Source organism: Lagenorhynchus albirostris, chromosome 2 (genome assembly GCF_949774975.1).
Source record: "Lagenorhynchus albirostris chromosome 2, mLagAlb1.1, whole genome shotgun sequence".
NCBI lineage: Eukaryota > Metazoa > Chordata > Mammalia > Artiodactyla > Delphinidae > Lagenorhynchus > Lagenorhynchus albirostris.
In genome coordinates this window covers 49,445,388-49,460,872 of record NC_083096.1, presented here as the reverse complement: position 1 = coordinate 49,460,872, position 15,485 = coordinate 49,445,388, and the positions used below count along the sequence as shown (strand labels likewise).

Below are 15,485 nucleotides of genomic sequence, written 5' to 3'. Positions count from 1 at the left end.
TACAACAGACACCGCAGAAATGCAAAGCATCCTAAGAGACTACTACAAGCAACTCTATGCCAATAAAATGGACAACCTGGAGGAAATAGACAAATTCTTAGAAAAGAATAACCTTCCAAGACTGAAGCAAGAAGAAATAGATAATATGAACAGACCAATCACAAGTAATGAAATTGAAACTGTGATTAAAAATCTTCCAACAAACAAAAGTCCAGGACCAGATGGTGAATTCTATCAAACATTTAGAGAAGAGCTAACACCCATCCTTCTCAAACTCTTCCAAAAATCTGCAGAGGAAGGAAAACTCCCAAACTCATTCTATGAGGCCACCATCACCCTGATACCAAAACCAGACAAAGATACTACAAAAAAAGAAAATTACAGACCAATATCACTGATGAATATAGATGCAAAAATCCTCAACAAAATACTAGCAAACAGAATCCAACAACACATTAAAAGGATCATACACCATGATCAAGTGGGATTTATCCCAGGAATGCAAGGATTCCTCAATATATGCAAATGAATCAATGTGATACACCATATTAACAAACTGAAGAAAAACCATATGATCATCTCAATAGCTGCAGAAAAAGCTTTTGACAGAATTCAACACCCATTTATGATAAAAACTCTCCAGAAAGTGGGCATAGAGGGAACCTACCTCAACATAATAAAGACCATATATGACAACCTACAGCAAACATCATTCTCAATGGTGAAAAACTGAAAGCATTTCCTCTAAGATCAGGAACAAGACAAGGATGTCCACTCTCACCACTATTATTCAACACAGTTTTGGAAGTCCTAGCCACGGCAATCAGAGAAGAAAAAGGAATAAAAGGAATACAAATTGGAAAAGAAGAAGTAAAACTGTCACTGTTTGCAGATGACATGATACTATACATAGAGAATCCTAAAAATGCCACCAGAAAACTACTATAGAGCTAATCAATGAATTTGGTAAAGTTGCAGGATACAAAATTAATGCACAGAAATCTCTTGCATTCCTATACGCTAACAATGAAAGATCAGAAAACTAAGGAAACACTTCCATTTACCATTGCAACAAAAAGAATAAAATACCTAGAAATAAACCTACCTAGGGAGACAAAAGACCTGTAGGAAGAAAACTATAAGACACTGATGAAAGAAATTAAAGATGATACAAACAGATGGAGAGATATACCATGTTCTTGGATTGGAAGAATCAATATTGTGAAAATGACTATACCACCCAAAGCAATCTACAGATTCAAAGCAATCCCTATCAAACTACCAATGGCATTTTTCACAGAACTAGAACAAAATATCTTAAAATTTGTATGGAGACACAAAAGACCCCGAAGAGCCAAAGCGGTCTTGAGGGAAAAAAAACGGAGCTGGAGGAATCTGACTCCCTGACTTCAGACTATACTACAAAGCTACAGTAATCAAGACAATATGGTACTGGCACAAAAACAGAAACACAGATCAATGGAACAGGATAGAAAGCCCAGAGATAAACCCATGCACCTATGGTCAACTAATCTATGACAAAGGAGGCAAGGATATACAATGGAGAAAAGACAGTCTCTTCAATAAGTGGTGCTGGGAAAACTGGACAGCTACATGTAAAAGAATGAAATTAGAACACTCCCTAACATCACACACAAAAATAAACTCAAAATGGATTAGAGACCTAAATGTAAGACCAGACACTATAACACTCTTAGAGGAAAACACAGAACACTCTTTGACATAAATCACAGCAAGATCTTTTTTGATCCACCTCCTAGAGTAATGGAAATAAAAATAAACAAATGGGACCTAATGAAACTTAAAAACTTTTGCACAGCCAAGGGAACTACAAACAAGACGAAAAGAGAACACTTAGAATGGGAGAAAATATTTGCAAATGAATCAACGGACAAAGGATTAATTTACAAAATGTATGAACAGCTCATGCAGCTCAATATTAAAGAAACAAACAACCCAATCCAAAAATGGGCAGAAGACCTAAATAGACATTTCTCCAAAGAAGACATACAGATGGCCAAGAAGCACATGAAAAGCTGCTCAACATCACTAATTATTAGAGAAATGTAAATCAAAACTACAATGAGGTATCACCTCACACCAGTTAGAACAGGCATCATCAGAAAATCTACAAACAACAAATGCTGGAGAAGGTGTGGAGAAAAGGGAACCCTCTTGCACTGTTGGTGGGAATATAAATTGATACAGCCACTATGGAAAACAGTATAGAGGTTCCTTAAAAAACTAAAAATAGAATTACCATATGACCCAGCAATCCCACTACTGGGCATATACCCAGAGAAAACCATAGTTCAAAAAGACACATGTACCCTAATGTTCACTGCAGCACTATTTACAATAGCCAGGACATGGAAGCAACCTAAATGCCCATCGACAGACGAATGGATAAAGAAGATGTGGTACATATATACAATGGAATATTACTCAGCCATAAAAAGGAACGAAATTGGATCATTTGTAGAGATGTGGATGGATCTAGAGACTGTCATACAGAGTGAAGTAAGTCAGAAAGAGAAAAACAAATAATGTATATTAATGCATATATGTAGAACCTAGAAAAATGGTACAAACGAACCGGTTTGCAGGGCAGAAATTGAGACACAGATGTAGAGAACAAACGTATGGACACCAAGGGGGGAAAGTGGTGGGGGAGGGGTGGTGGTGGTGTGAGGAATTGGGAGATTGGGATTGACATATATATACTAATATATATAAAATGGATAACTAATAAGAACCTGTGGTATAAAAAAATAAATAAACTAAAATTCAAAAAAAAAAAAGCGAGGGGAAGTGAAGACAGAGATAAGAATACAGTGAGTAAGAAGGTAGGGACTTCCTGCAGTTTAATACCAAGGGCAATATTTTAGTCCTGAGCCCCCTTCTGTGTTTTCCTTTTCTTCTTTTTTGCCAGCTGCTAGGACAGGCCTCCTTCTTGGCTTTTCCCTGCCAATTCTTTCTACCTCCAACCGGGAAGTACAGCCACTGATCTACTGTAAAACAGAACTCAGTCCCACAGTTTTCTCACTACCTGCCTGCTCCTATGATGAACAGAACATCTTTCTGAGGTTTCCTAAATTTATTTTTGCTGAATCTCTTGAAAGTTACTTGTATACATCATAACACTTTACCCCAAATATATATTCTTCAAAGTGAAGAAACTTAATATCAGTACTATTAAATAAACGTATATAGACCATATTCAGATTTCCCTGACTTCCCCAAAAGGTTCTTTATAGCTTTCTTCTCCCAGATGAGGAGCCAATCAAGATTTACACACAGCACTGAGTTTCATGTATCTTTAGACTTTTTGTCTTCCACGATATTGCTATTTTCTAAGAGTCTGAACCAGCTGTTTTATAAAATATCTTTCAATTTGCATTTGTCTGATTGTTTCCTCACCTACAGAGTGTTCTTGCCAAAAATGATTAATCATGACTAGAATCAGGTTAAATATTTGGCAAGAGCAACATATAGGTGACATGTCGTTTACAATTCATCACATGACAGCAGTTTGTCCCATCGTGATAGGAGTCAGGACTTAGTAAAAGCAGTATCTCCCGGTTTCCTCTTTGTAATTAATAAGTAAACTGTGGATCAGATTGTGTGAATATTGTTCCCTAGTAGTTTTTCATCTAATGATTTTTAACATCCATTGATGATTCTTTTTTTTTTTCATTGATGATTCTTGACTGGATTATAATTATAGCGGTTGTAAAGTCTAAACTTTCAAAAATTATTAAAAACAGTGAGATAACAGGCAAACTTGGGGAAAAAAATAATGGTGAATTATAATTCTTAAACTAAAACAAAAAACTCACAATAAAATTTACATCAGGTATTCTCTACAACAGTAATAAAATGCCAGTCAGAGAACTTTTTGTTATCATCAGCAAAGAAAACCTGCGCCAGACTGAAAATCAAAGCACTGCTTCCTTCACTGAGAATGTCTTACACAAAAAAAAGTCAGCTGAACTAAACAGTTGTGCTTAATGACATTAATATTTGCATTCGGGTTCAAGCTCTACATCTCCTCAGAGCTGAGGAACAAACATTTCCTAGACAGGCAACTTGTCCAGGGGACCACACTGTGAAATATGCTTCTTCTCTCTATAACCATATTTCATCTTTTCTTTTTAAACCCTACTCTCTCTACTTTTAATTCTAGGGCTGATGCTCCAAAGTCCTTCCTTCAATAACTAAGGTTCCCTATTGTATGCAATTTCTCTCTTTTCACTTCGGCAAGGTAAGAGGAAATAAGGCCTCAAATGATAAGAGGTAATCTCTGAATTATAAGTAAAAAAATCTAGGAGGGCATATCTTTTTATGTATTCAGGAAAGAAGTAGACTCACTATTTTTTCCCCTTGTGCCCAACAGGGTATTATACGCACTTCTTCACCATGGTATGGGTGGGCAAGAAACAGAAGGGCACTAGAAATGAGCAGATAAAAGTGCGAAGGGGAGAAGAGTAAAAAAATTGGGATTTACCCTGCTCTTCTACCTTCCCAACCTCCTGGCCTTCCTCCAAAGATCCCTCCAGAGGGGAGAAGTGGTGTCCCATTAGGGGCTGTATGACAGGGAAGGAAAATTCCAACCAATAGCTCTTTGGGTCACTCTCTAAGAAGCAATTCATATGTAAGGAATGTGTGTCTGTTGTGAACTACTTATATACCAACATCATGGCATAAGAATCCTTTAGGAGATTTAACTAAAATCGGATTCTTTTAATCTCTCTCCCAACTGCCTATCATTAGCACAGTCTACAGCAGAAAGAGATTAATAGAAAACTAATTCTTTAATCTGCTCACTACTTTCTAATTCCTAAACACCTAAGCCATTTACAACAACCCCATTAGATCCCAAGAATTTCTTACCATTTTTGCTTTCCTTCAAAGTCAAAGAAGCTTGGTTTAGGAGTATTGCAATTTCCAACTTTGACCTAAATCAAGCGGGAGGGGGGTAAAATCAAGAACTTATTTTTCAAAGAAATGTCAGAGAAACTTCTAATTTTTAAATCTATTATGTATACTTCATAACTATAGGTTAGAAAATATCTGCATCATATAAAATAACAAAATTTAACATGCTTTGCAAAAGCAAACCAAAAAACAAACTTTAAATACAGGCTGCTTTGGCTTACTGCGTAAAAAAACTGTTATCTTAACAGTGTAATACATTTAAAAAAAAGGGTGACAGTGCATTCCTAAATTCGTAGACAAACTATATATATGAAACAAATTATAAATATAGATTATGCAATCCTTATTACCATTTGTAATGTAGAAGAATTTTTAAACATGCAATAAAACAAGCTTTAAAGTACAGTTTATCAGAATTCATCATACCGTCTGTCTGTGTTGATTCTCATAACACTATCAGCATTTTATCTCTCTCAAATTCCAGGATAAAGCACACTATTTTTAACGTGCCCTATTATGAAACTAGTCAACATAAATTTAGATGCTAAAAGCCACACAAAAAAATTTTCAAGGTTTCTCAATAATATAAATTCTAGTTATTCCACAATAGTCTTCTCTTGTTTGTGCTCAATACTTATTTTTAATCCTCAAACACTTGTAGTTAAACTACACAGTAATTATTTTCATTGTGAATAAGCATAAGTGAAATTCACACAACTGTAGAATTCACTACACAGCTCGATTCCCACCGCCAGCAGTAATCTCCCTTTCTGATGAACCCTCACAGCACTTACTCTATACCTCTCTGATGGCACTTTTCACTTTTACCTTGTGTTAGCAAGGTTTGTGTAGTCTCATCTTGCTATTAGAATATAGCCTCTAAGAAACCATTCTTAAGTCGCTCATTGCACATAACATAGTGTCTAACTTAAGGCAGTAAAAAAATGTTTGTTGCATATAAAATGAATACATTAGGCATGTGTTCAACAAAATACCTATTTTCCCTAAAGCTAAATACCACAATCTGGACCCCATCTACTTCTCAAAGACCTTCCCACTACCTCCTTCTACTCTTACACACTTGCATTTTGCTAAAATCAAACTGATGGTCTACTCACTAACCAGACTGATCTACTCACTGCATTTAGAATTTTTATTCTATTTTGCTCATGTTATTTCCCTCACCTAAAAAGACTTCTCTTCTCTCAGCTTTTCAAAATGCTAAATCTCCTTGCAGTCCCACTCAAGGTTCAAATTCTAAGAACCCTTTCCATCTACAATGATCTCATCCATCTCTGAGCTCCTAACAACCATCATCTCTATCATTTGCTTAGCCATTAATCACATGGCCCTCTGGCTGTTATTAAAATGTACATTTACACAGGGGCAGCCCGGTCATGATGGGACGGGGGAAGAAATGATGAAAGATCAGGAGCTGCTTTTCTTGAACAATCACCATAAACCAAAAGTTTCACATATGTATGTCAAATGAGCCACACAACAATCCTGTTAGGCTTGCCATTACAAATTCATTCTATAAATGAGTACAGAGGAGCTCACACATGAGTAAATCTTGAATTAGGAGTCAAGACTTGACTCCAGGACTGTTAGACACCAAAGTCCAATATTACTCTACTATACAACACTCTTTTATATGCCACATAGAATCTAGGCTTCAGTTCTGGCATCTCTAAAATCACTTGAACTACTGTGTTAGAAATATGAAATGAGATAAACTACTAGGCATCATAAAAATAGCAGTTATTACTATTTGTGGTTTTTTTATTCAGACAACAGCCAGTGGCAGAAACAAATACCAGTATCTATCCTTCCTCTCTCTTATGGTAATATAAGTCTCAGCCGGACACATGGTCATTGAGCTGAACATTACATGTGGCCATGCAACTTCTGCCCAGGTTCGGGGGGCTGGATGTATGTGAAAGTGATATAAATATCTTCCTTAAAAAGAAAGGAGGGGGCTTCCCTGGTGGCGCAGTGGTTGAGAGTCCGCCTGCCGATGCAGGGGACACGGGTTCGTGCCCCGGTCCGGGAAGATCCCACATGCCGCGGAGCGGCTGGGGCCGTGAGCCATGGCCGCTGAGCCTGCGCGTCCGGAGCCTGTGCTCCGCAACGGGAGAGGCCACAACAGTGAGAGGCCTGCATACCGTGGGGGGGAAGAAAGGGGGGCTTGTTCTTCCCCTTCCCTCTGCCCTGGCTAGAACATGCGTATGGTGAGCTATCTCTGGCCATGGGAAGAGAATCTTTGGGCAGCAGTTCACAAACCTTTTGGTCTCATAATCCCTTTACACTCTTAGAAACTGATCCCCCCAAAGAGCTTTTGTTTACGTGGGTTATATCTATCAATATTTACCAGATTAGAAATGAAATTTTAAAATATGTATTAATTTAAAAATAATAAACTCATTACATGTTAACATAAATAACAAAATTTTATGAAAAATATACATTTTAAAGCAAAAAAAATTTAGTGAGAAAAGTGACAGTGTTTTACAATTTGCAAATCTCTTTACTGTCTGCCTTAATAGAAGGCAGGTGTATTCTACTTCTGCATTCAATCTATTGCAGTATATGCTGTTTTGGTTGAAGTAAATGAAGAAAATTCAACTTCACAGAGATATGTTGTTAGAAAAGAAAAGTACTTTAGTAGCATTTTCAGATAATTGTGGCTACTCGTCTTTGATATCACACCAACTAAACAAGTGGCAGTTTCTTTAAGGTTAATTGCAATGTGGAATCTGAAGTGATACCAACAAATTTTTCACACTGTTACATTAAAATCCATTGGTCTGACCTGCACTTTCAATGTATCTTTTATCCACACATAATTTGTAACCTCATTCCCTGAAATATTTGAAAAAACAGTTCACTGAGTTCCGCAGATCTTCCAAATGACACAATTCATTATACATACAATACCGGAAGTTCACAATCATTAAAACCTCCACTAATCTTATCAAAAACGTTTTTCAGTATTAGGAAGCTGTCAAGATCGGGTGGCAGATACAGATTTTCCAAACTTAATTTTCACTTGAAGGCTCAAATGTTGTCACTGGCAACAAATACTGTCAGTTGTTTTCCTTGAAGTGACAGGCTGACTTCACTCATTTTCAAGGAACTGTATGCCAAATGCTCAAATCTGAATAAGCATAGTTTATCAGTGAGTTGCTCTGCTAAGTAAAAATCATGTTTCATGTGGGTAGCTCAACTTGCAACCAAAAATTACACAGGTGTTTTTCCTCAAAACAACCAACATAATTCAGTATGCAGGAGAAGTATTTTGTGTGTACCCCCATTTCATCACACACAATAGTAAAAAGATGTGTACTCAAGAGTTAATACTGAATAAAAATCAATAATTTTCACTGCTTCATCAAAGACATTTTAAAGTGAAACTGGCCTTTTTTTTTTTTTAACTCAGAGTACATAATGGTTAAAAAAAAATAACTACCAGTACAGTCTGCTGCCACTGCCTTGATTCATGCTAACACATCAGCAGTTTTATCTGCCATGACAGCACAGAAAAAAGGCAAATACAAGCATATCTCGTTTTACTGCACTTTGCTTCATTGTGCTTTGCAGACACTGCGTTTTTCACAAATTAAAGGTTTGTGGACACCCTGTATCAAGCAAGTCTATCGGCACCATTCTTCCAATAGCATTTGCTCACTTCATGTCCCTGGGTTACATTTTGCTAATTTTCCCAGTATTTCAAACCCTCCACTAGCGAAAAGATTATGAGTCACTGAAGGCTCAGATGATGGTTAGCATTTTTTAGCAATAAAGTATTTTTTAATTGAGGTATATACATTTTTTAGACATAACACTTTTGCACACTTAATGGACTACAGTATAGTATAAACATAACTTTTATATGCATTGGGAAATCAAAACATTTGCGTGACTCACTTTATTGTGCTATTTGCTTTATTGCAGTGGTCTACAACTGAACCCTTGATATCTCTGAGGTATGCCTGTAGTGTCTTGGTATTAGTATGAAAATAGTTTTGACTTTATATTCTGTGAAAGTCTGAGGGATTATCAGGGGACCATAGTTTGAGAACTGCTGCCTTGAGGGATGGCTGAACTACAAGACAGACAAAGACTAAGCCCCTGGATGATCACATGAAACAGAAGCACCCTATCAGCCCTAGATCACCTACCTCCAGACCATTATGTGAGATGAAAATAAAAGTTCAGCAGCTGACCCAGTATCCTCACTGATACAGAAGCTTTTGTATTCCCAAATTCAAAGAATAGTTCTGGATCCACAAAGACTGGTAAAATAAAACTACAGGATTTTAGGACATCGTAAGTAACAGTTTCCAAATCAGGGATGATGAATCCTAAGCTATGAAACAGTTATGAAATGCAGCACTTTAACAGAGCATCATCTAAACTCTGTTCTCTCTGATATATGTATGATATATCAGTGCCCCTGAAACAGAGTATTTCAACAAAGTTTGACAATGGTAAATGCCAGTGAATCAAGTGTACCCAGGTTAAAGTAGGAGGACATGCTGAGTATCCCCACCTGTGCTAATGCTGAAGGTTCCTCAACAGGAGCTTCAAATTTTCATTGTCCTCTAGTTTCACAGGTGTCAATTAGTTATCTTTTGCTGGGAGAGTGCAGGCTAATGCATGGAGGACCAAAAAAACCCTGTTAATTGGTGTGATCTTTCTGAAACGTCACTAAAAGATAATTGTGCAGTCATAGGCTTATCCAAGACTAAAAGAGCTATTATGTTATGTTAGGGCTCTGCCTGATATATTTTAAAGCAAAAAAAATTTAGTGAGAAAAGTGACAGTGTTTTACAATTTGCAAATCTCTTCACTGTCTGCCTTAATAGAAGGCAAGTGCCTTCTATTAAGTAAGGTTCACATCTCAGCTTATTTTCAGCCTCTTCCTGCTGACAAAATAGAGTGCTATTTGGAATAGAAAATGTAATTATTTTATGATAAAGGTTTATTTTATGAGAAATGTAATTATTTTATGAGAAATTCTGATCCACCATACAGGAATTATACTGGACTTTCAACTTTGTTATTCTATCAAAGATGCTATTTTTAATACTGCCACAGAATTCTGATAAAAACAAAATATTTAGAAGAGATTGATAAACACTGTGTGCCCTAACATATCTAAGTAAGCATAATCTTATTCTCTAATTCTCTAATAATTATTCTCCAATAACGAGGAATTTTATTTCCAGAAACAGAATATCTCTAACCACACTAATGTCAAGAGGGTGAGGAACACACGCCTCTTCCAGACTATCTGGATGAAGTATATTTGAGACAGATGGTTGCCAGCTGACAGATGACTATAGTTCACTGATGACTCGAATATCAGATATTTAATAATGATGATGCTAATATCAATAAATATATGTCATAGAAAGAAAAACAATGTTTTTAGGAAATTTGGAGAAAATTAGTCTTATACTGCTCAGAGAATCATCAGTCAGCCATGTTACTGGTCCAAGCGCAATGCTCAATAAATTCTTGTTAAATTACTGAAAGTCTCATTTTAATGTTATTAGGACAGGATAAATGACCAAAGAGAAAACAGATATCCAGGACTTCTGCATGAAAACAAATTCTGAGGCCAATTCAGGCATATTTTCATTCAACACTATAATTTATACCATTTGTTCCTACCAGCTATATCTCTCAGGTCACTTTAACAGATATTCATGAATCTTCAAAAGAAGGTTCATCTCTACTTAGTATATTCAGTTTAAGAATACAGAGGGTCCCCACAACTTTTTTTTTTTAAAAGAATACAGGGGGAAACAGATACCAAGAGGCATAAAATGGGCTGTTATCCAGAACTTCATTCCTTCCAGTGTTCCAAAGAGCTGGAGTTTTCCTGAACTGTTATTTAACTCTCGTGAGCGATTTTTCACATGTTTAAATCTAAACACCTCAAGTAACTTTATAAGTCTCTTGATGGCAAGTGTCATGATGCTTTTACTTCTCTGCATCCCCCACAGGCATAACACCCAAGTGTTTTGCCATAAAAGATGCTGAACAAGTATCTGTCGATTATGATAAAGCAATTATTTTTCTAACCCAATTACTCTTTGAGAATAAATTAAAGATGTCTCATATGACATTATTATTATTATTTCCATACTTCCAGGTAATCTTTGAAGCCTTAGAGTCAGGAGCTACAATCTCGTTCTAGTTCTCTATGACCCTAGGCAAGTTATCTACTCTCTCCGGGTTTCCTTATTCCTAAGAGAAGGGCATTATTTCATCTGGTGTTTTCTAGCTCTAAAATTTTCATAACTGTATCTAACACAAGCATATTCAGCCAAAACATAAGTCTAAGATATTTAGGGTTAAAAAAAAAATCACAATAATAAAAGTAGTAATACTTTACTTTGCATTGCATCACCCTCTTTATTACAATCATATTATTCTCAGAAATGTTTTTTTAACATTACTACGTTTACTTCCAAACGACCCTCTGGCAAGAGTGAACGATAAATCTTGTTTTGTAAATGTTCTGAAGCTGGTGAAAGCGTAAGTGCAAGGCCACTAAGCAAGTCAGAGAAGACATAGAAAAACTGTCATTCAGGGTCAGCTAAATATCACTCCTCGGATAGCAGACAGGTCCTTTCCATGTCCAGAATGATGCTAATCCTTAGCAGATGATTAAAAAACAACACACATACACATACAAACTTCATTACACCTAACCATTAATCAAGCACGTTTACTATCTGTTTTTTGGAGGAAAGAGAAGGCCTGTGGTCGCTCTCCCGCATCCACCCCTTCCCTGCGACTTTACCTGCTTGTACCGGGCATACAGGTACAAGAGCTGCTCCCTGCTGGCCCCTTGAACCAGGCCTCGGAAGTGCGCGGCAGCCTTCTCAAACAGCTCTGTCAGCCTCCTGGACGCCTCGGTCTCCGGGCTCTGGAGGGATTCCATATCCACGGAGTCGTCCCCCGAGCTCAGCTCTCCGCCGCTGTCGCCCGTAGTGGCTCCCGCAAGCAGGAATGGCGAAGCCATGTGACCGCCTGTCTTCTTCAGACGGGGTGTGACGCCGGCTTGGGGTCCTGGCCCACCAGTCTCGGTCTTGAGCCAGAGCTCAAGTCGGACCCAAGCTCACTTCCTCGCGTTCCTCGCTTAACTGTGCCTCCCTCTCTCCCCCTGCCCTCCCTGGGCGTGCGTGACGGGCTCCGCCTCCCTCTGCAGCTCTCCCCCGCTGCCCGGCCTCTTCCGGTACCCCTGGCTAACAGCGCGCTCCGAATAGGTCAGGTCCCTGCAGCAGCGCGGCGGGGGTCTGCGAGCAGCACAGCAGGAAGTCCTGGAGAGAAGGAGGCGGGGCGGCGTGGGCGCGGGGCGGCGTCAGCGGCAGAGCACGCGCCCGGAGCTACGGCCGGCGGCCTCTTTCTCACTGGGCGGGGGAAGCGTGGGTGGCCCTTCTTTGAGAACCGCCGCTACGTTGCGGGATGCATGCAACCGCGCTGGGGGAACGCTGCTTGGAGAAACAGTCCTCAGTTGTTGAGGTGTCTGTTAATCGTTTCGTTGAAAATACTGGGCCATCGTGGGTGGGGGAAGGAGGCCGTCTATTTGGTAGTGTAGCGATAGAAGCGGAGTTGTGGGAAACTTGGAGCTGAGGACGAAGGTTCCGCCTGCGCCCGCCTTCCAAGGTTAGGTGTCCCGAGCGCCCCAAATGGGCCTCGGATACCTGCATCCGTTGCTGGAGAGTTTGGTTCTAACTTGAATAGTGAATGGAAATTTGGGAGATGGGGCCTTCAGCGCCCAAATTGTGTGATTGGTCCAATCCGTGTCTTGCTTTGCATGCGTCCGTGACCCCCATCTCGCTGAACTTTATGGGACCCCACCCACACCCCAGGGCCCTTAGCGCGGTGCTTCTTCCCAGCTCAGCCTTTGCCACTGTGCTTTGGCAGACCTTGAAAAGTGAAAACAAAAATGTACTACATAGTTCTGCCCTGGACGAACTCAGAAAACTGCAGCAACTATAACGTGATTGTGATAGTGTCAAAGAAAATAGTCAATAACCAATCTGTAATAGGAGTAGAGGAGAGGACTTCCCTGGTGGCACAGTGCTTAAGAATCTGCCTAACAATGCAGGGACACGGGTTCGAGCCCTGGTCCGGGAAGATCCCACATACCACGGAGCAACTAAGCCCTTGTGCCACAACTACTGAAGCCGACGCGCCTAGAGCCCATGCTCCGCAACAAAAGAAGCCACCGCAATGAGAAGCCTGCACACCAAAACAAAGACCCAATGCAGCCAAAGATAAATAAATTTAAAAAGAATAGAGGAGAGTTTTATTTGAGCCAAACTGAGGACTATAGTCCAGGAGTTAGCCTCTCGGTAGCTCTGAGGAACTGCTCTGGAGAAGCATGGTTTATCAGCACAATTTTATGTTCTTTCAGAAGAAAGAACATCAAACCTGATAAGAGTACATTCCTTCAAAGTTAAAAACAAACAAACAAACAAAAAAACAGATTAGCTTGTACACGACAAGTTAGTATGGCTTTGGCACCTAGGAAAGGAGCCTTATCATCAAAGGAGTACTAGCATTGATGTCCCAGAAAGGGAGACTTTTATCTCTGTCTTCAGAAGGGACGTTCTTTACTTCTGGACAGTGCACTCTTTTCTTTATTGATTAGAGCAGATATACAATGCATGTTGATGGGCTACAAGGCAGGCTGTTCTAGATAGCATAAAGTTCAAGCTAAATCAACGTATAAGCTAGAGTGATTTCCCCATACCTCAATATCTGAAAATTTCTTCCATCAATAGTTAAGTTTTACTGAGTGGTTATTATGTCCTAAGTGTTGTTAAAAACAACAACAACAACATTATATTCATTTAGTTCTCAAAACACTGTAATAAGCACCATCAGAATGGTACAAAGAAAGTGTTCTAAAGAATGGTTATTCACTGTTTGGGGTTAGGCTTTAGATAGGTGGACAGGGGAGAAGGGGTAAACAGGGTGAGAGAACAAAGAAAAAAGGCAGGAAGATGAGAAACCTTGGATCAGGATTCAACAAACATTCCTTGAGTATCCCAAATGTACCACTGTTAGTCCCTGCTCTCAGGGCACTCATGGTCCAGTCAAAGGATGGCTGATGAACAAAGTCTTGTAATTAAAAAGCGATAATAGTAACTTATTGATTCCCTTACTGTTTAAGGGAGTTAATTCTTACTGCTTAAGGTAGGTACAGTTATTTCCAGTTGAGACAGGAAATTAACACAAAGTGGTTAGGTAACTTGCCCAAGGCTGCACAGTTAATAAGTAGAGAAACAAGGGAAAAATCAAAGTTGTAAGTTGTTTTAGTCAGAAATTAGCCTGCATATGGTGTAATGATAGATGATGAATCTGAAAAGTAGACTGAAGGGAAGGTACATGGACATTTATATATCTCTGTGGAATTTTTATTAGAAATGGGAATTAAGTATTATCAACAGTTTTTTCGGCAGCCCTGGAGATTATGTTTTTTCTACTTTAATCTTTTAAAGGAAATATTAATAAAGTTTCTACTTCAATGAATTATATGAACAATGATATTAATAATTAATAGGAACTTAATGAATTATATTAACAAACACTAATAAATTAATATAAATTTTAATGTGTTATGTTAATAGATTTCCTAATGTTGAATTACACTTCTATTCCTGGAATAAACTCACTGTGGTCTTGGTCCTGCTTTTTTGTTTGTTTGTTTTTTAATTATTTCTAGGTTCAGTTTGCTAATATTTTCTTTAGTATCTCTACAGCCCTATTTAAAGATGACTGACAGTTTTCCTTTTTGTTCTGTCCTTTCTCAATTTTGTGTCAGGGTAATAGTAGACCTGTAGAATATATTTAGAAGTTTTCACCTTTTTCTGTATTCTGCAACAGTATAAATAACATGGGAATAGAGCAAGCACAAATCTCATGGCTGGTGGGAGTGTAAATTGATACAACCACTTTGGGAAAATGTTTGGTACTATTTACTAAAGGTAAACATGACCAATTCTACTTCTACCCAGCAAGCATGTAATATATGCATTCATCCAAAGACACGTATAAGAACATTCACAGCAGCACTATTCCTGATCTCCCCAAACTGGAAACACCCAAATAGCCATCAACAGTAATAACAATAAACTGTAGTGTGTTTACACAACAGAATACTATTCAGCAGCAAGAATGAACTAATTTACAATCAGATACAACATATGAATGAACCTCATAAACATAATGTAGAGCCCAGGAAACCTGACAACAAAGAGCTAATTCTGTACATTTCCATTCATATACAGCTCAAAGTCAGGCAAAATGAATCTGTGATGTTAGAAGTCAGGATAGTGAGTAGTCTTGGGGTTAGTAATCTGAAGGGTGCATAAAGGGGGCTTCTGGGTGTTGGCGATGTTCTCTTTCTTGAGCTGAATTCTGGTTGCACAAGTGTGTTCACTTTATGAAAATTCACTTAAAAATTTTGTACTTTTCTGTATATAAATTATATCTGAATG

The 15,485-nt window shown here is 38.4% G+C and overlaps 1 protein-coding gene across 3 annotated transcripts in view; it reads right to left on the bottom strand.

Annotated features, from left to right (window-relative positions):
* ACBD6 (acyl-CoA binding domain containing 6) overlaps window positions 1-12,250 on the bottom strand; it is a 225,620-nt gene extending 213,370 nt beyond the window's left edge. The window contains exons 1-2 of one of the 3 annotated variants that reach the window (XR_009537294.1): window positions 11,777-12,250; window positions 4,915-4,979 (exon numbers count right to left, since the gene is read on the bottom strand). Coding sequence is in view for 2 of the 3 variants with exons in the window: in XM_060132408.1 (XP_059988391.1) it covers window positions 4,915-4,979; window positions 11,777-11,998 (287 nt within the window). In the remaining variant the exon portion in view is untranslated. The remainder of the gene's footprint in view (window positions 1-4,914; window positions 4,980-11,776) is intronic. The other 2 variants (XM_060132408.1, XM_060132403.1) reach the window with 2 other exon arrangements.
* Between the last annotated feature and the right edge of the window lie 3,235 nt (window positions 12,251-15,485).